The sequence below is a fragment of the Battus philenor genome, unplaced genomic scaffold (assembly GCF_028537555.1).
Source record: "Battus philenor isolate CCGP_79_NKW_IND1 unplaced genomic scaffold, ilBatPhil1.0.hap1 SCAF_13, whole genome shotgun sequence".
In the NCBI taxonomy this organism is placed as follows: Eukaryota; Metazoa; Arthropoda; class Insecta; order Lepidoptera; family Papilionidae; genus Battus; species Battus philenor.
In genome coordinates this window covers 1,807,225-1,829,076 of record NW_027181675.1, presented here as the reverse complement: position 1 = coordinate 1,829,076, position 21,852 = coordinate 1,807,225, and the positions used below count along the sequence as shown (strand labels likewise).

The 21,852-nt window shown below is 33.6% G+C and overlaps 1 protein-coding gene across 4 annotated transcripts; it reads left to right on the top strand.

Annotated features, from left to right (window-relative positions):
* The first annotated feature begins 259 nt into the window (after positions 1-259).
* Positions 260-21,263, top strand: Pex14 (peroxin 14). 4 transcript variants are annotated; one of them, XM_068777312.1, is made up of 5 exons: positions 260-492; positions 8,009-8,272; positions 17,451-17,665; positions 20,060-20,272; positions 20,808-21,263. In XM_068777312.1, exons 1-5 carry the CDS (start codon positions 442-444, stop codon positions 20,812-20,814), a joined length of 750 nt encoding a protein of 249 aa, XP_068633413.1. In that variant the 5' UTR covers positions 260-441; the 3' UTR covers positions 20,815-21,263. The 4 variants fall into 4 exon arrangements, with proteins under 4 accessions (XP_068633413.1, XP_068633411.1, XP_068633414.1 ...); XM_068777310.1 differs by having other exon boundaries at positions 8,003-8,272; XM_068777313.1 differs by lacking the exon at positions 20,808-21,263 and having other exon boundaries at positions 20,060-20,276.
* Positions 21,264-21,852: the final 589 nt, after the last annotated feature.

The window sequence follows — 21,852 nt, the reverse complement described above, 5'->3', positions numbered from 1 at the left end:
AAATGTTTATTACTGATCAATTCGCTAAATTTATCAAATTGAACTCCCTATAACACATAAACATCTTTACCATATTCAATAACATTTAAATATTCTTATTAGATTTAAATATGTCTTATTTAAATATAATAATAATATTTAATGCTTGCAAAATAAAAACACTTCCTCTAAGAATACCCCTTCCTTTTTTGTAGTCTATGCCTAAGATCATAGTTTACTTTGTCTAATATATTGTCAATGTCATTTGTGATTTCGTTTTGTTGAGGACTCTGAGGAAATTCAATTTATAAAATTTTATTCAATTATTTTCTGTTGATCTTTTAGTACCGTAGTTTAAACGTTAGTTTTACTAAATGGATAATAAATTATAAACTTGTATCGTAAAGTGCTAAACAGTGGACGTTGTTGTGAAGTTGTTTTATAATAATTTTTCAAAACGAAATGGCTTCTGAAATATTACAGAGTTCAGGAAGTGAAATACGAGAAAATCTGGTGATTATTTATACTAATTTTAGTTAATTATTTTTTATTTTCTTATTGTAAATTTATTACAATTGTGACATCGTTAACTCACGTTTATTGATAGACATTACATTTCGTCAACCGCAACGACCTTCGTACCGTTTTTAATTTTTAACCATAGAAAGGTCGTCGACTAATCCTTCATCCGTTATCATTATTCTTATGATAATTTTCAATCATCATAGGACAATTAAAGATAAAAAAATAGTTCGTTTTCATTAACATATAATGTATCCCCCAGATAGAGAAAACACTAAAAATGTACAAAGTATCACAGTAGCCAGATATCATGAGCGGAGAATGTATTTACATTTATCTGCTATTTAAACAATAGAGACGCATTATTTTATTGGTGAATTATTGTTAGATGCTTTCTTTATCAACCATAACAACACTGATGAAATAAATAAAAAATATACAAATTGCTTGTCCACTTGCTCAACGTTTAAAAAATAGTCACATGTAAACACTTCCTTAAATTTATATACAATTGTTGATTAAAATGTTGGTACCATTTACATATGAAAATAATCTTGGAACTGTAACAGTGTACAATGTTATTCAAATGTTGTAATAACAAATGTATGTGCAACACAAGTACATCATAACCATTTCAGCCACATGAATTTGGCTGCAGTATGTAGGCTTGCCTCATAGATTCATAAGTTAAGATTGTCAGATGATGTAGAGTACTTCCAACCAGTTCTTTTAAATATAGATGAGATCTAAGATAAGCACAAAAAATTAGTTCTTTAAAAATAAGGTATGGCTTTTTTCCTGTAATGGTTTTAAAACAAAACATAATGCAATAATTACAAACAAGTTGTTATTAAGGAAAAAAGAGATACCAATTTAGGTGTTTTGGTCATCCAATGTTAAAATTGCACAATGTGAGTCACCTGTATACAAAACTTTTCATAAAACTAATTGTTAATTAAAATCATTTTGAGATTAAATGTTGCATAAATCTTTGAACATAAGTAAAGCAGCCTGTACTCTGCATTTTGTGATGATTTTAACATCACAGTCTTCTTTTTAAAATGCCTTGCTACACCTGATAATCTGTGGTCTCCTCTAAAGTATCTTAAGGCACCAGCATCCGTCTGTTGTATGCTGTGATCTACTCACTGCCACTATTTAGTGAATCTTGTAGGCTTTTTCAGCTACTTATGATCTTAAATTTTAAAATTTCCTATTCTTTATTCAATCTTGTAATAAAATCCCAAGCCAAGGGCAATGAAAAAATAAATGAATAATTAAAAATTCTTTCTAACATACAAGTGTGTAAAACATAATGGTAAAACACATTAAAGTAAATAATTGCTAAAAGTGATTATGATTTTAATTGTGTTCATAATTGAGGTATAATTTTTATTATTCATGTAATTTCTGTCTAGAGATAAGATAAATGAAAGAGTTTTTGATTAATGTTGTTGTGTTATGAAATTATAGGTTACTAATAGATAAACTATTAAGGAGGTTTTTTAAAGGTGAAATTTTTTGTTTCACTCTCACAAGCTGGTTCAGTTGTCCCTTTCACTCATTCTCTGTATGCTTTTCAAACCAGTGCATATGTATCCAATCTCATTGCTGAGGGTCATTGTCTACTGGATAAAAAGTTATATTCATATTCGTTGCAGATTGCAGCATAAAGTCTTTGAGCTTATTTAGTCCAATCAACTGATGTCCAACCTCTCAGAAACTTTGTCTTTCGCAGCCACTATCAATTGTTTAAGGTTTTGTGCAATAATGCCTTCTATCCATGAAAAAACTCCAATGACTCTTATTACAAAATGAATAATTATGCTAATTTTTTATTTGCATTTTTTTATTGCATAATAGCAGTGCCACTACACTTTGCCACTTAGTCTGTGTAATTAAAAAAAATAGTTTATTTAGTTTAATAAGTGTATCTTTATTAAATTGGCTACATACTGGTATAAGTCCCATCAAAATCAGTCAAGCTATTTCAGAGATTATCAGGAAGAAATAGACAGACACAAAAAATTAAAGAATATAATTTTAGTATACTTACACCATGTATATTCATATGTATATAGTAAAAAGCAGTTATTTTTATATTAAAAATCTCCCTTTTCTCTCCTTAATTATGTGGCTTGTAGAGGTAGCCATTACTTTTTACTTACTGCTTATTGAAATGTTTAGTTAAGTCATATAAGATAGTTAATAAGAAGACTAGATAAAATATTGTTTTATGCTAATAGAGGTAAACATAAAGCCTCCTATTTCCATATGCAATACTTTTATTCATTCATGTTATCAGCCTCTTATAATCAAACATAATGATTATTTGTGTTTGTCATGAAAAGTATTCCAGAAAAAATTTTAAAGATCTTTGTTCACTATAATATTACTATTTTTCTTAATTTTTATTATTCTAACAACATAAAACTGTTATCCAAAAAATCAAAGGTTTGGTGTGTGAAAATTGTTGATTGACAATTAAGAGACGTCAATTAAGTGTTGAAATATCATTTGGCTCAATCCAAAGCAATTTGAAGAATTTTATGTGTCTCAAACAATTCAGGTCTCAATTGGTCCATGTGAATTTACTCCTGTGCTTTAAGGAATTTTTTTGCCAAAAGCTCATCTAATATCGTTCTGCAACTACAGTTTTCACTTGTTTTGGCTCCATGCAACTTCTGGCTATTCATCTAATTCAAAAGTCCAATGTGGAGACATCGTTTTGATATGGTTGAGTAGAGGTTGAGTAGTATGGTTGAAAAACCTAATCTAAAGTCTGGAATAGTATACCGGAAAAAGAATATTCCAACTGTTTCAATGACATAAAAAAGTGTTGGCCAAAAGTCGATTCAGAAGTGTAAGTAAAGAATGAAATCACTAACTGTATCAAATATCAATTAACATGACTAATTATATGAAGTATTATCATTACTATCTTTTTCAAATACTTATTTCACAAAACATATATATTTAACTATGTATTGGCATAATTTTGATTTAGAATTTCAAATCTTTTTTTCTTAGTAGTATATAACAATTTTCTTCTATAGCATGACAATTATATGTATATTGATATCAGCACCCTTACCCTGTGTATGTAACCCGTAAAACACAATGCTGTGAAAATAAATGTTCCAACCTTGTATATGTCTGAATAAAATCCATTGTTTGTTCGCATGTTATTAAATCTTTAACTTTGCATTTTTAATTTTAGTTTTTTTCTACTTGTTTATTTTTATCTATTTCAAACATACATGTTATGTCCTCACAATATTCTAATAATATTTTGTATGTTTACATTAATATTTTTAGGCGAAGTCCATAGTGTTTTTACAATATGGCTTAACATCTCTAATACAATTGAAATAAAGGGAGTCACATTATATTGTAAAAATCCACAAAACAATATTGTACTACCATGTACAATATCTGGCGATAAATATTCCACATGAACCTTTGGAAAGAGACAATCAACTAATTTCGGCTTCGTAGAGCATTATCTCTGTCGCATGACCGACAAAACGTCACAAAGGTAGTGTGAGACAGAGATAATGCTCTACAAAGCCGAATTTAACCAATTGTCTCTTTCCAAAAGTCAATGTGCAATATTTATCTTAGGGTACTGTATATAATTCGAAGCGTAAATTGAGAGAAAATGCATATTTTTCTATAAACAAATATTTAAATTATAAAAATCCTGGACAATGATGTCCCCTGATTATTTTCTTTTTAATTAGGCTATATCTGACAGAAAGTGTACATGTGAGGAATTTTTTGCAAAGATGTGTTGCAGAGGTTCTTCCTGCTTCTTCACAACTATAACACTACAATGCAGAGTAGAGTCAAAAATAAAACAAAAATATAATCTATTAATAAGAGTCCTGTTTAGTTTGAATATTGTCTAAATGAGCGTCTAACCTTGTGTCTAGATTATAAAGGTGTAATATATATATATATGTATATTACACCTTTATTATAGTATCGAGGGTTTTCCTGAGTCTCTCGTCAGAGTTGACTCCTAATAATATTTCCAGATCTCTTCTCACCCCTAGGGATCATATTAGACAATTTTGTAAACTAACCATCTTAAAATTATTTTTCAATTGCTAATTAATGCAATTATTACTAAACAACTTATGATTTAAATATAAATATAATGGTTTATTACATTTGTGGAGTCAAACACAGTTATTGTTTCTGAAATGAAAGAAACGACATTCACAGCATTTAACTTCTATTAATTTGTTTTGACATTAATGCTTGTGATTAAAGATTAAAGGTTAGGAAAAAATACAAATTTTGTTTCGCACAAGTCATTGACACAGTTTGACATTGACAGTTGAAAAGTTATGCAATTATAGATAATTCAAATTGATTAATTGTTGTGGAAAGTATATTTTATTTACATAAATTATTACAATATCAGGAGTAGAAATGTTTTTTTGTCCTAAATGAAAGACTTGAGTGAAATAAAACGCGTGACTGGTCTATTGATAGTCACATGGTATTTATACACCTGTTGGAACAAAAAACCTGTGGGAATAATGTTGTTAATGGTTCCCACAGTCGGGCGGCTATTCAGTGGCCTGTGGAGAGTTTTGTCAGTGCTATTGAAATTTAGGTGTTACTCTAAGTCTATTGTCTGGGAAAGACAAATATTTACTGGGCGTGTTTCTCGACATAGGGAGCATGCCTTACAGGAGAGCAATTCGAAAATGGACTCGGCAAGAGTTTAAATCTTTCGCTTCAATATAAAATATTATTGGGGGGACCGGAAAGTAATGTCGCTTTCTTAAGTTAGAATCACACGACTACATTTTTAACAAGTTTTTATTTCTAATCAATAATATATTCGCCTTCGTTATCAAAAACCTTTTGACATCTAGTATACAAAATCAATGCCGGAGCGGTAACAAAACAATCGGTTTTTCTGTAAAATATGTCGACAAAAATGATATTACTCTCCGGTCTCCCTAATATATATGTCACTTAGGGGGGCGTAGGAATATTAGAAAGGCATGGAAAGGACAGGAGGCATGGCACATAAAATGTTTAAAAATACTGGGTTAGAGTGTAGTAGTTCAATGTGGGTAGAAATAAAAATTGCTTGACAAGAATTCGTCACGGCGAATTCAAACGCATAGCATTAGTCTGTCTCCCTCACTCCTATAGCGCTCTCGCTCGCACACTAGATCGTACCCATATCTATACCGATAGGTTCTCCACATAGCGGTGTACTTAGTACCAAAGCTGTAGCATGCTTTTGTTGATTCCACAGAGTGTATATTTATTTTTATAAATAAACAGTCGCCGTAATAAATTCTAGACTATCGAGACTTATCATATCAGTAGGTGATGATAAAAAATGCTCTTTCAGTCTGGATTTTAGTGAGAGACGGACAATCGTCTAATTACGGCTTTGTAGAGCACTATCTCTGTCCCACGCTACCTATGTGCAGTTTTGTCAGTCGTATTTTATGCGATATAGGTAACATCTATTTACAAAGCACCATGAATATATTTAGTAGTCACTCTGAAATATATTACAATACCCGGTGATAAATATTGCACATCAACCTTTGAAAAGAGACAATCGGCTAATTACGACTTCGCAGAGCGTTATCTCTGTCGCACGACTGACAAAACTTCTCTTAGGTAGTGTGGGACAGAGATAACGCTCTACGAAGCCGTAATTGACGATTGTCTCTTTCCAAAGGTCGATGTGCAATATTTATCGCCTAGTACTGTACTTGAACATTGCATACCTAGTCAGGTTAATGTAAAAACAGTGATTCGGTTTTATATGTTTCAGATTTTTTTATTTAATATGTTACTTAAATTTATTTTATATATAGAAAAGCGACAAGCCAATAACTTATGAATGTACGAAGTATACAAGGACTATATAGTTACCAATATTTAATTTTAATATATAGTAATCCGAATCGCATTGATTTTGAATGGCATATACATCGACTTCTTTAAGACTTTAATACCTGTCATTAATCGAGATATATGTAATAAACCTTTTATCGATGCAATAAATAAAATAACGACCCCAGTTGAGGTCTCTGCGATAGCCCTGGAGCCTAGAGTAAAAAGAATTTTTTTGTTTATTATCTTCCGGTTTTGGAGACCTATCGTTCACCTCTCTCTTGGGAGCGACAGGGACTCTATTTTTCAATTTTATAGTTGAAATAAATTTTCAGTTATTTTATATGTTTATAACGTTCATCTGCCTTGAATCACGTTTTCTTTCGCTCTTTTCTTCTGACTTCTATCACAATTTTTTTCGTACTTTTTTTATACATTTTCTCCATCCAGTTACAATTTTCTCCTTGCTTAAATTTCTTAGGTATACATTGCATATCACTTTAATATGTTTTTTTTTTTCCTTTTTTATTTATAGTATACAGTAAAAGTTGTTTATACGCCGGATATATAATCCATAGCTATGTCGCGAATACAGAAGCCGTGAATATGGAATGCTAATTTATAAAGGGATTATAAGAGATACGTTTCTTGGTGACAAAATAAACAAAAACCAATTTAATTGAACTTTTTGAACATTTTGATTAAGTGTGATATAATAGTTGGATATTTATTGAAAACCTTTTATTATTATGTATGTATTTATTACATGCGCAAATAAAGTAATTGTGTCGCATTTTTTAAATCCGTGTATATTGACAACACGAATGAAGGAAGCGGGTATAAGAAGCTTGTACTGTACTTGGTTACAATATTAAATTCATTAGATCGTCCTTTTTTAAAAAAAAAAAAGAATTTAAGCTATCCGTCTTTAGCGCTATGCCATCCAAGTAAATGCAAAAAGCATTTATACATATGTAGAAAGAATATTAATATTTCTTCCTGCATCAAAATACACCTATCCCCCGATTTACACGGTAGATACGTTCCCGAGAAAAACGTGTTAATCGAAAATTTAAAATTTTCAAATCAAAACCGTGTAAATTGAAAAGCTTGCAGTAAATGCATAATTTTGCTATTTAACAGTTGTAATTTTTTTCAATATTTTTGGGAATACACAGAAATAAAAATAAAATGCATTGACAAGTTAAAATATTTAATATATTACGGAAACACTGTTTTTTTTTTAATTTATAATAATCTAAATTATGCACTTTCTTGTAATTTACGAATATGGAAAATTAAATCTTTCTAAAAATGTGAAACTTTCACTCGCATACAATTTTCCGTAGATAAAACTTTAATTTTATGCGAAGAAATACAGACACAGTGTGCGTGTGTAGCAAGTCAGCACATAAGCTCGGGATTCCCCGTGAAATGTGAACACAGCACACGTGTTCAATCACGGTAGCATTTAGTAGAGAGCGATAAAAACAAAAAAAACTCATTTGGAAAAACGTGTAAAACAAGTACCATGTAAATAGGGGGATAGGTGTACTTTATTATAGTAATTTTTAGTCCTAAGAGAATATTTTTCATAGAACAAGGTAAAAGGAACTATCAGTTTCAGGTCACAACAGCCGTGAAGTTTCTATCCAATCCCAACGTACAGAGATGCACATTGGAAAGCAAGGAGAGGTTCCTCCGGAGCAAGGGTCTAACGGAATATGAGATCCAGAAGGCGGTGGAGAGATGCGGTGAAATGGTAGACGTATCCTCTATAGCGTCTGATTTCTTCTACTTCAACCGTTCGAGAAGGTCCTGGTTGAGAGATAGAATTTTACCGATTATTGTCTATGGAGGATTTGTTTATGGTTGCTACTGGTTTTACAAGGTGAGAATTGTTATATTTATCCTTTGTCGCGGTAGACGCACCGTGGGTAAAAACCCCCCACTAGGGAACCGAAGACATATTTAAGGAAGCAGGGATACGCTAGATATGGGCATCGCAAGACAGCGTAGCAATATACTATCAGGTGGTATAATGATGATCAGTAGCGCACCAACTGCAGACCTTCGATTTTCTATAAAGAGTGGATCTTCTTTAACCCTTAAATGCATAGCTTTTATTTATACTTTTAAAAAAACATTTACCTTGCAGATAAGTACACTGAAATGCACGTAAAAACAGAAAAAAAATATGTGTATAATATTTTTATACTTATTTTTTTAAAACCATAAGTTGTAGATATACAACACTGTGCATTTACTTTTGAGTGTAGTACACATTTTATGTTTAAGTAGTATTTTGCAGTTTTACAATCGAAGGAGTTTATCGAGGAAGTTTATGCATTTATGGGTTATGCAAAATATCCTGTTTTTATGGGATTCTTACTCAAACTCAACTGGGGTAGACTTAAATGAGTAAGAACCATCATTGTATATTATTTGAATAAGGTCCTGGCGTCTTTCGATATTAACTATCAAAACCTCCGAGAGCCTTAACTTCAAGTACCTTGGCCGTGCTCTAGCAGTATGGGATTTACTGTCACCATTATCCAGGGGCTTGCTGCAGAAGTAAGAGTAGAGTCTAACCCTTGAATACCACCAATTCGAAGCCTTTTTCGTCTTATATAGTGTCCGAAATTCTTTCAGATTTTCTGAGCTCCTCCGTGCAAAGTGACCAAAGTACTTGAGGATTTTATGCATATAAACTGTGTTGTACTCGTTTTGATTTCATAAAGGAGTAAAATAAATATACCCAACTCTATTGTAATGTTAAGTATTAGGATTGGGCTCTAATTAAAATGTTAATTGTACTCAAAAGATGTATTTTACGACGCCGAGATAATAAATAGCCAGAGATGTATACTGATTAATCTGGCACAACCTCCGAACTATACGAACACTAGACTATGACTCCCCGAACTCTACTTCGACGCATAATAACGTGCCGATTATCTCCGAAAAATCCAAGCTGGGTGGCCAGGAGAGGTTTAGAAACCACCTGTAAAGTTACCTGATGGACGAACCTCTATTTTAGTCCGTTCGTTAATTCATCTCGCCGCCTAACCTTCAGGGAAAGATGCAATAAAGCGAAGGACGTACAATAGATTGACGTTTCGCCGTCAGCCCCGACTGGCTCGATCGTGGAATTCGTTCTTTATTCCCAGCTGCCATCTTTGCGTTAGTTATTTAAGCAGTCGCCACAATACATTCTTATTCAATCACTGACTCCGAAAACTATTCAACTATGTTTTACACTGTTTCTTAAAATAATATTTGAATGCCTTTACGGTTAATTTAAACGAATAAAACATACAAAATAAATGTTTAGGGAATGACATGTATATTGTGATGCCATTTACAAAATATACAAATCTGTGTTATATTTCAAAAAGCGACGTACAATACTAAATATACCGATGGATAATAGTACAGACAACGATTGTGTAAAAGCTTGTATGTAGATACAAATTGGAATAACTACCCAAAGGTCATATCCCTTAACTTTATCACTTCGAGGAACTTTGTCTTAGATCACCCGACCCAAATTCTAGTAATGTATTTTACGTGTAGTTACATACGTAATAAGGGTCAACGACCTTTAATCTATTAGTGGTATGTATATATCTGTTCTATTGTTAAAATGTGTCGTGTGAATTGTTGGTATAAAAAGTCTATGTTAATGGCGTTCTTGTCTATAAACATTGATTATTATTCACTTATTTTTCTGTCATTAAGTAAAACTTTGTACCTGTTGGTATTCACAGTTTTTAAACGGTTTTATTTAGTTCGACCCGTACGGAATTATTTTGGATCAAAATTGGAAATTGAAATTTAAACACCTTCCCGTTGTCAGATTGATCTGAAATTTGGTACACACGTTTAATTTAGATGACAATACAATATAATAAAATCAATAACATTATAAATCTAAAATGGCCGCCGATACAAAATAGCGGATTACGTATTTTTCCTTAACCCCCTCAATATGGGTATCAAATGAAAAGGCTACACTAGTAAAACACGATGATTATGTCAAAATTTAAAATTCAAGATGGACGCCGTTCCAATATGGCGGACTAGGTACATATTTTTCCACAACCACAACAATATGGGTATCAAAAAACCGTTAAACTTAAAAGTTTTTTAAATGTATTTATTTTTCATCAGGTTTCAGAGCGTTGAAGGCACTGAAATCATGTCCAAACTTAGTTTAACTTCGTAAATTTGGTTAGAATCGTAAGCAATATTTATATCCTTTTTTTCTAAATTTCCCCTCGTTATTGGGGGCTCTCGCTCTTCCCTACCTGTTTTATGGGGAGCCGAAATCAACCGACTGTCTCTTTCCAAAGGTTGATGTGCAATATTTATCGTACTGTATCTGTATTATCATTTTATAAATTTCCGTTCCTACCCGACTTTTACTGCTTTCTTTTATTTCTTTATATTACAACCTGTACGATCTCATTACTGAATTTTTGCAAGAAAACATGTTATAGTGCTAACTTGCTCTGACTTATTAACTTATTCTTTTCGGTGTTTGGCACTAATCGGTGTAATATAGCTCCTGGGGATGCCCCGTGGAGGGGTAAAGCACGTGTTGAGTGATTTGGCGGCGGCAGTTGTGTGATTCGCATTGTTTGCCACATACTCATTTATCAGCGGGCTGGCGAGCTGTGCACTTTGTTGCACGACTACCACTGCATGTGCGGAAGTAGCTATATTGGTCCTTTTCTTACTTAGGATTGACTTCCGCAAGGTAACGCCTGATTCCATTAAATATTCTTTTCGGATCAGGATGTCTTCAGAATCCGCCCATAATATAAAAGATGCTACTATAGGGGAGCTATATCAAGTTCGGAATAAACTCCAGTAAAATTTCCGTCTAAAATGATCAGGGGTTGGTAACCGCTGATGCAGGAACCATCGTCGATAGAAGCTGGATACAGGCTGCGTCCACCTGGTCCCATTGGAAACCTATGGGGACAGCCCATGTTCACCGTTACACGTCTTACAGTTGAAATGGTGATGGTGGTTTTGTTCCTTTTAATAGCATTACTTACCACCCTGCGAGCAAACGATAGGAATAAGGGGCGAAGGTTTTCGTCGCCCATCATTAAGGCGATGCTTTCCATATCTACTTTCAGTTTAGTCGACGTTTCCAGGGCACTACGCATCCCTGCTGTCTGAACTGAAACCAAAAATTAAATAAATGCACATGTAAACGAACTTATCAAATAATAATAGAATATAAGACAAGTCTAGCAATGTAATAAAAAAGTTCAAATCCAAACAAATCTGTGATATCAAAAAATAAAGATAAAGATTGTAGAATAAAAATGTACCTAGCCACCTAAGAGTAAAAAAGATGAGGAAAGGAAGGCGATGAAAGCAAGAAGGAATGAAAGAACAAAAATTGCAAGATATTGTGAAGAATAAAAGAAATTGAGAAGTATGAAAGTGAGTGTCGAATAAAGATAAAACTCTGGAAAAATTATGTTTAAATAAAGTCCCTGTCCCAAACTAGATAGGGGGTGCGAGAGGCTCCCAATAGCGGGGGCTATAAAAAATGGTGATGGTGATGATGCTTAATTTAACAATATGAATTCTTCGTTTTGTTTCTACCATAAACAAACGAACATTCAGATTGTTTTTATTATATATAGAGGTCTGCGTGGTATTTAATAAAAAAAGGTTATAATAATATTATCGAAACAGAGACGTCCTCACTGACCGCCAACTGCAATTGGCGGTGACCCGCAAACTTCATAAGCCAAAACACGTGTCCGATACGTCACTTAAAATTTTATTTATACAATGTCCGGCATTTGATTTGGCACACGAGAAACCAAAAGCCAAATATTCGAACACCGATCATCGTCAGTTGTGTGAGGTTATATCCGTCTTTGGCTATGTGAATAACTTCAAATACTCGCAGGCAGATGATAGGCTGGTTTTGATTTTCTACCATCAGCCTCTAGCCTATCACCGTTCACCCCGCGTCTGACTTGCAGCTAAGTTGTCGAAGAATGTTTTGTGTGAAAGAAGAAAATTTTTCTTTCTTTATATCACAGCAATGAATGTTTAGCTTTCATGCTCCATGTTTCTGGCCACTTCGACCACAATGCGTCTATGTCAAATAACTTTTGCGTGTTCGTATTCAAATTCGAATCGATTTGAATTCAAAGCCGCCAGTAATGCAATCTTCGTGTTTGTATTTGGGCTAAATTTCAGAAACAAAGACGTGTACGTGTGTAATTTTCAACCAATGTATAAAATCAGGGCTATAATTTAACACTTCTTTTGTTTTTATTATTTTTTATTCATTTATTAACATATAAATATGCTAACATAGATATGGCCAGGGTTGTCTACGCCTGTAATAGTCAAACATATTTAAATTTGTGCAATATCATGTTTTACTATTGGCTTGTTGTGTAAAATAAATAAAGAAGTTTGTGAGGGTAGTTTCAAAACAATTGTAACTGAGATTTTCGTAGGCTCTTCTCAAATTAAGCGGGTTTTTCCCCTTCTTCCCTTTATCTTGAGTACACTGGAACTATTTTAACAAAAATATTTAAAAAAATATATTATTTATTCATGTTTTTTCAAAGTTGAACCTTTTGTTGTGACTTCCATTTCATTATATTTTTATAAAGTTAAGCACAAATTCATCTTTACTTACACAAGGAATTATTATAAACGGGAAATAAAATTAATATATACAATGAGTATTTAAAATTCAATAGGAATACATAACTTAAAACAAAGACAGTTTAGAAAAAGCGTTTTTTTATTTTTGTGTTGAAATATTCATGTTTCTATTTTTGGTTTATGTGCTCACGTAATGTTTTGTTTAAATCTTCAGTGTGAGGCCCATAGGTGGGCAATTTGATCGTTAAGGGCGACAAATTCAAAGTGGATTCGACGTAGGGGGCGTAAGAATTTTATAAAGGTTAAGGTGGGGCGTGGAACTTAAAAGGTTGGAAAGACTGTTTTAGTGACTTTTATAGCAGTGCTCCTCAACCTTTTCTCATCTACGGCACACTAAAATATTTCCTTTAATTTCCTAAAATTTCAATTAATTTTTACCGCTGCACACTGTTCTACAGTCTGTGTTTACTAAAAACCGTATGGTTTATTAAAAAAAAGAGCTGTTTTTTTTTAAAACGTATTGTAAAAATGGCGCAACAGTAGAAGTTTGATATATCTAGGATCTAGGATATATACTTGCACGACAAAAACCGAGGAGAACAGACAATGTACCATTCGGCTTTGTTAATGGTCTAAGCCAGAGTTCCCCAAACTTTTTTGTGTCGTAGACCACTTGCCATGTTTTTCGTGTTGTCCTGTGTTGATTTCCAGTAAATTTCTAACTGTAGTGAAGTTAAGTGTTAAAAACTTGAAGTAAAAACATGTTATGTTATGAAAATGTATTGAGACCACAAAGCAAATACCAACATCCAAGAACTTCACAATTTTATAAACATATAATATTTTTTTTACTTTATAGGTACTTTTATAAAAAAATGTAAATGTTTTGATATTATAAGATAGTATGATGTAAGTAAATAGGTACTATCAGTGTATGTGTTGAGATCCACTATCGTGGACCTCCATTTTCATTTCATGGACCCCCAAATTTTTTTTCGCTGACGTAGACCCCTTGCAGGTTGTCATAGACCCCTAGGGGTCGATAAAGACCACTTTGGGAATCACTGGTCTGAGCAATGTTACTAGCAGCAACAGATCATTATACAAAGGGATTATAAATAAAAAATTTCTTTGTCAAACAAACAATTCGGATACGAAATCGAATTGAATCATTGGGTTCTGTATGTTTTTTAGACTTATTTTTTTTTATTATTCATTGCATCTGTATACAGTATGATTGGTTAAACGTATAAAGATGTAAAGAGGTGATTGGTAGCGGTAGACGCAGCGTGGGCTGTACTCCCACTAGGTGGACAAACGACATTGATAAAGTCGCCGGAAGTCGAAGAGAAAGAAGAAGGTGTAGCTCATTTAACAGCAAAAGCTTTGAATTTACATTTATTTCCAATCACCCTGTATAAAGTGACCGCGCTGTAGCAGCAAAAGCAAATGTGTTACATTAAAATATTTTTTTTAGAATGTGACTGGCCATTAATTTCTGGCAATGCAGACTGCAGAGACAGATAAACAATTATTAATTTTACCTCCGTTCAAGTTACCGGACCTCCTCAAATAAAATCTACGGCAGAAATTTTTGATGAGTTGAAAATCTGAAATAAGTCGAAATTAGTCGATTGTCTCTTTCCAAAGGTCGATGTACAATATTTAACGCCGGGTACTCCATATTACCATTACGTTATTTATTTTTTCTGAATTGACAGCAAATAAGGTGTACATTCACTCCTTCAAATCTTTTTTATTTATAACAAATCTACCCTTAAATATCATATAAAGAATTTTATTATCAAAATAATTGTCCGGTACAGTTTAGTACTGTGTGCTTCGTAATTTTTCTAGGTTAAAGATAAACAAATAATCGTCAAACAATACGGTGTAGCAATAAGCACGTGTAGGTTAATATCGTGTTATTTGAATTTTATCAGCGTAGAAATCGAAACACGCCGAAAGCGCCACTAATGATTAATGTGTACAAACTTCTTTTTGGGTAAAACATGTTTGAGATTTGATAGGAAAAGTGTGTCAACTTAGTTGTACATATCTTTACATATTTATTGCGTGAAGTATATTGTATGTATTTGTTAAATAAATAAATTGAACGTGAGTTTAAGGAATTTAGTTTTTATTGATGCACATTGTAATAATATAGCGGTTTGAACTATATGGAAAGAAAGAGTAGCAGAGACACCCAGACGGACCAAGGCATGGTCGCGACAACTGTGACAAGAGTGTAAGGCGGAGAAGAATAAGACTAATACTATAAATAAAAGAGATCGGGAAAATTGTGACGTGTGGCCATTTCAATAAAGTAAAATACCCGGCGATAAGTATTGCACATCGACCTTTGGATAGAGACACGAGAACAGTCCGATATATATTAGGAGCTGTTACAACAAGTATCATTTGCTTCTTTTGATAATTATTTTTGTTCTTTGTATAAAATACACGAATTCTCTTATTAGTGATGGTTTTAGGTTGAAGTAAAATAAAATTAAAAAAACACATTTTCACACTCTTTACTCACTTGGTATATATGTTCTATTAATATGCCGCGAATACGGAATGGTAATTTATGTGGGTATAAAAGGCGATACGTTCCTAGTTGAGAAAATTTAAAAAAATTAGTTGAAGTTTTTAAACAATTTGAATATCTTAGGGGTTAAACAATTGTTTGAATAATTTTGTAATTTTCTCTTGCTTGAAAGTTTTTAAGTACTCCTTCAATTCAGACTGACACGCGGCTTGCATTAGCAATATGCCATATTTCAATCCATAGATGGATCGAATTTTTAATTTAATATTCTTTATTGAACACGCTAGGATACAGTTAGTTTCATAATAATGAACAAAAAAATAACAATGGGCGGTCTTATCACACGAGGCAATCTCTTACAGGCAACCATAATATGGAAACAGTAGAAGTATAAATAATGGGAAGTTTATGTGTACTAAATATACATATACACAAACATACATTCATAAACATATATACACGTACATACATATGCATGGCATTTACCTCAGAAAGAATAAAGAAACAGAAGAAAAATAAATGAATTGACGGAAGAACAATCATAGGTCTAGTAAATAGTGTTTCATCAAGAAATCGCAAAATTCATTTGCCATTAAACCTTTGCTTAGATTTTTCAAATTAAATCTCACGTTTCTAGTGCTTGTTGAAGCCTCTTTTCAATAGGCTGTGAATTTGACCTTTCCTCCAAGGCGGTTTCATTTATTTATCTTGCGATTCCTGAATGCAATTCCTGAATGTCACTTGATTATATCTGTTCGAACCTATCTCGTGTCATTTCATTCTCGATTTCGACTATGTTTGCAGTCAAAGTTTAAACTTGTATAGCTTCTTCGTCACTTTCTGCAGTTACAGCAGGTCACACTATTTTTATTTTCTTTGTTAATCCATTTGACGGCATTTACAAAGGATACTAGATGGATATGATCGATAGATTTCAGTGTGATTTCGTTTCGTGCGACTATTAGAGAAACTGTTACTCCTTTTTAAACGGTTTTATTTAGTTCGACCCGTACGGAATTTGTTTATTTGGGTCAAAAATTGAAATTTAAGCACCTTCCCGTTGTCAGATTGATCTGAAATTTGGTACACACATTTAATTTAGATGACAATACAATATAATAAAATCGATAACATTATAAATCTAAGATGGTCGCCGATACAAAATGGCGGATTACATATTTTTCCTTAACCCCCTCAATATGGGTATCAAATGAAAGGGCTACACTAGTAAAACACGATGATTATGTCAAAATTTAAAATTCAAGATGGACGCCGTTCCAATATGGCGGACTAGGTACATATTTTTCCACAACCACCACAATATGGGTATCAAAAAACCGTTTAACTTAAAAGTTTTTTAAATGTATTTATATCCAATAAGTTTGATGATCTCCCATAGTACGATATGAATGTTTATTTCCATTAGAAGAACTGTTACTCTGATATTGTTTAGTCTATGTACAATATCGTCTGACTTTCATTACCTCTTTTCGGCACTATCTATAGAACAGTCATCCAGCTAACATCTATATATATATATATATATATATATATATATATATACATTTTTCAAACAAAGACTGTCAATAGATGCAAGAAGTTTACAAATATCTACTGTTGTTACTTAGCTTTCAAATGATATGTTTAATCATTGACATTTAGACATTTATGCTACATGAGTCAGCTCCTTGCGAAATATTTTATTCGGATCGTAGTAAGAATATAATTACAAAACATAAATGTCAAAAAAGTATCGATTATTATTAAATAACATTTTCCTCTCGACTTTTGTGCTTTTGTTCAGTTTTCATATGAGTAAGAAATTATGTTTGTATATAAATATATTTCGTATTGTTCAAAGAACTGCCTGAGGCATCTGATATTCGTGGAGGAGCCGAAACGCAAGAGCACAGCAGAATGCATAGAAGAGCTCCGTCGATCTCTCGACGTGTTGAACAGCAGCGTTACGTCGCTGCGATCTGAAATCCAGTCCACCGCGCAGCAGAACGCCATGCGGTTCCAACTGGACAACCTCAAATCTGACATCGCGTCAGTAAAAGGCATCTTGCTCAATAGGTACGTATTATTCTTTCATGACTAATTCTTTTTTTTTTTTTGGAATAATGATGTCTCGGACCAGAGTTTCCCAAACTTTTTTGTATCGTAGACCCCTTGCCATGTTTTTCCGTGTTGGGTAGACCCCCTACTTACCTGATATTGATTTCCTGTAAATTTCTAACTGTAATGAAGTTTAGTGTTAAAAACTTATAGTAAAAACTGTCAATTTATACATTTATTAATTGAATTTAAATTAAAACTACTCAAAATAAAATTTTGTATCTGGTACGTACTTCATAGGTACTTTTATAAATAATGTAAATGTTTTGATATTATAAGTTAGTATGATGTAAGTAAATAGGTACTATCTGTGTATGTGTTGAGATCCACTATCGTGGACCCCCATTTTCATTTCATGGACCCCCAATTTTTTTTCGCTGACATAGACCCTTTGCAGGTTGCCATAGACTCCTAGGGGTCGATATAGACCACTTTGGGAATCATTTTCTTGGACATTTCACAGCTGAGTTTCTACACTAGATTTAATTAGTAATGAGGCGATGCGTAGACGAACAAAAGTAACTGTAATAGCACAGAACATTGGCAAGTTGAAGTAACAGTGGACAGGTGTCATAGCGCGCAGAACATAGTCTGGTTTTGTTAACGGTCCCGTTTGTGGGACATCTCTTTCTCTCCTACTATGGTAAAACAGTGTAATTACTAGGCTTGATCTAATAACAGTACCCTTGTGGTGTTACAAAGTTAACGCTACAAAACTTTCTGTAACACCAATATCGTTTTTTCCATAAAATTTCTTTACTCCTTCTTAACTATATTCATACTCGTCTCTCATCTTTCTTAATATCTTCTATTTATTTCTCTCTCTATTTTACCTTTTATACATCGCCAAAATGGATTATTATTATAGTAATAAATATATGAAAGTTGCTGTCACACAGAAAAAAATGTTGGGTATACGGTAATATATATTTTTTATGGTCCCCGCTATTGGGGGCCTCTCGTACTCCTAATTAGTTGGGATCAGGGTCTTTGTTTACAAATAATTTTTACAGATTTTTCATCTTTATTCTTCGCTCACTGTCATACTTCTCAATTTATTTCATTATTTACATATTCTATTTTTTTAGCACAGTTTTCTTTGGGTTTTGCTTTCTTAATACATTACTACACTTTTCTTATTCTATTTTTCCTATTATTAATTGACTAGTAATTTTCTGCTGTTTATTAGGTACCTACTTATCTATACTGTTTTGTTTCTATTAACACACTCACCACCCTACGAGCAAACGATAGGAATGATGGGCGAAGGTTGTTGTCGCCCATCATTACGGCGATGCTCTCTAAATCTAAATCTTTAACTTTGCGGTAATATATATACAGTATATCCCCTCATAGATATTTTTGGGTAAAGCCTATGGCTTGTAGTGGACGTCCATAGGCTGACACCCACTGCAAGGCACGACAGGTAAAGTAATGTATATTACACAATAAGAATGACCTAATTACAAATAACGCAAACATAAATACAAGAATGTTATATACAGGGTGATGATAATGAAATGATAATGTTTGTTCTTTGGCATTATTCGTTTCACTATCCTTGACATACCATAGATTGACGATTAGCCTAGACCTCTTTTAAATTGAAAATTTTGATAAGAGTGTTGTAATGGCTTAAATTTTGTCTATGTCATTGCCTAACTTGAGCGCCAACCTTGAATCTGGGCTGATAGACATTCGAATACGTAAGCGTACTTGTGGCTCGATGAGCTTTCTCTCTGTATCACCTCAAGTGCGCGTGGTGATCTTTGGTGAAGGCCTGTGCCTTGCAGTGGCTGGTCTTTCGACTGACACGGTGATGATGTGACATTTTATTTAATGGAATCAGGCGTTACCTTGCGGAAGTCCATCCTAAGTAAGAAAGAGACTAATATATAGCTACTTCCACACAGGCAGTGGTAGTCGTGCAACAAAGTGCACCGCCCGCCAGCCTGCTGATAAATGCGTATGCGGCTAACAATGCGAATTACACAACTGCCACCGTCAAATCATCAGGAGTTATGTTACACCGATTAGTGCCAAACATAGAGTCACTCTGTGTTGAAACACGTGTGGTGCATTTCATTGGACGACTACCACTGCATGTGCGGAAGTGGCTAAATATTAGTCTTTTCTTACTGATGATGAGACATACAAAACAACATAATCTTGGTGTGAGATATCACGGAACAGTATGACTTAGTTTGCAAGTGAATTAAGTTCGCGAACTTAATCACCGTAATCTATAAGTTCGAACGTCTGTCACCCGTGTAATAATTTTGAGAGGTTTGATGAGGTTTACGCCGATGAGAGAATTTCATACAATTTATTTTTTTATTATCTGCCACTAAGGAATCAGTTCCCGTCATTAAAGACCAGAACAGAGCCGCCTTCGATACCAGCGTGGCAGCGGCAGTCGGAACAAGCCGCCGCCTCCACTGACGTCCCAACAGAGGAGAAGAAGAAAACCCACCGCAGTCGCAGCCAGAGGTCTGAAAGCGGTGGCTCCAACTCCAGCGAAGGGGAACAGGCAACCAAAAACAGTGATAGCAGCCTAGAGATTATGTAAGTTTATAATAAAAACGACATATTTGTAAAACAGTATTACAATATACCTCTGACTCGCATGGTTTTGATAGACAAAAATCTAAAAACATCTCGTTGAAGTTTTTTTTGATCTAGCACACACAACGGCCCATTTGCAGATTCCGCTAGTGCGAGGGGCGCCTAACCTAAAACGTCTTTTTTCGACTGCTAAGCAATACATGTAATTAAACGGTTTTATTTAGTTCGACCCGTACGGAATTTATTTGGGTCAAAATTAGAAATTGAAATTTAAGCATCTTTCCGTTGTCAGATTGATCTGAAATTTGGTACACACGTTTAATTTAGATGACAATACAATATAATACAATCAATAACATTATAAATCTAAAATGGTCGCCGATACAAAATGGCGGATTACATATTTTTCCACAACCACCAGAATATGGGTATCAAATATAACCGTTTAACTTAAAAGTTTTTTTACCGATTTTTATAAATACTATAATAAATAAAAACTTCAAACTGACTTAAGAATTTTTTTTTTCAATTTCAGCACATGAACACCGCCGCCGACGTTTACCGTTTAATTTATTGGGATGTTATACCAAAATCCGTGTGGGTGTGTGCGTGCGAAATGTTGCTTTTGGCGGGAATTTTCATGCTGCGATGACAGCAATGGCGATGGAAATAATTTAACTCGTGGATTTCTCAATGTACCTACATAAACATTGTTTTTTTTTACTAATAAAATATAACAATTGTGTGAAAATAAAATGTTATACAATTTAATTTATATTAATATATTTGTCACAAGTAAAAGAGCTTGACTAGTATAGCTAAGTATATTATCTATGGCGTCACCACGATCTATTTCTGTGTTTAAAAAATTTTGGTTCATTCAAACAATGTTACACACTTATCAGCTGCACTGTATTCGCCGGATTGAATTAATACCACAAAATGTACAACTTAGTTGATTAGTGATAAAGAGTTAAGGATGTGTTTACACGGATGCAAAATATCAACGTCTCTCGTTCGTGTGGTAAGGGACTATATTCATAATTTTATCCACTAGGGATCGTCTTTAGTCAGATTTTGTTTACACCGTAAGAATGCCAGAGGAGTCTAATTTCATAAAAATTGGATTCGTATTGAAGTCTCCTGTGATGCCATCGGTCTTCTTCTTCTTCAGCCGATGGACGCCCACTGCAAGGTATAGACCTCTCCCAAACATTGCTACTACAGCATCTTCCCGCAATCTGAACTGTCGTTGGTCTACCTAGTAGGGGGGGGGGGGGGCTGTCTACCCACGCGGCGTCTACCGGCTCGTGATTGCAACTCGGTTACACTAGCGATGAACCCCTTCCATATCATGAACATTTGAACCATCATGCCATCCTTTCTGAAGGTTCAAATGCTCCCTGATCTGAGAAGAACCCACAACAACCTCAGACGTGATGTTTCTATGTGGTCACTTTTAATCCATTATGCAATTGTAAAGCAATTCATTACTTTATTATCCCTAAAATTCCTTAGATTTTTGTACAAGTATTTATTCAATAACTTTCCATCATTTATTACAAGATATATTTCTGTTT

Coding starts and splice junctions, on each gene's coding strand:
- Pex14 (XM_068777310.1), top strand. CDS start 442: ATGGCTTCTGAAATATTACAGAGTTCAGGAAGTGAAATACGAGAAAAT. Junction 8,273..17,450: donor GTTGCTACTGGTTTTACAAG/GTGAGAATTGTT, acceptor TATTGTTCAAAG/AACTGCCTGAGGCATCTGAT. Junction 17,666..20,059: donor AAAGGCATCTTGCTCAATAG/GTACGTATTATT, acceptor TCTGCCACTAAG/GAATCAGTTCCCGTCATTAA.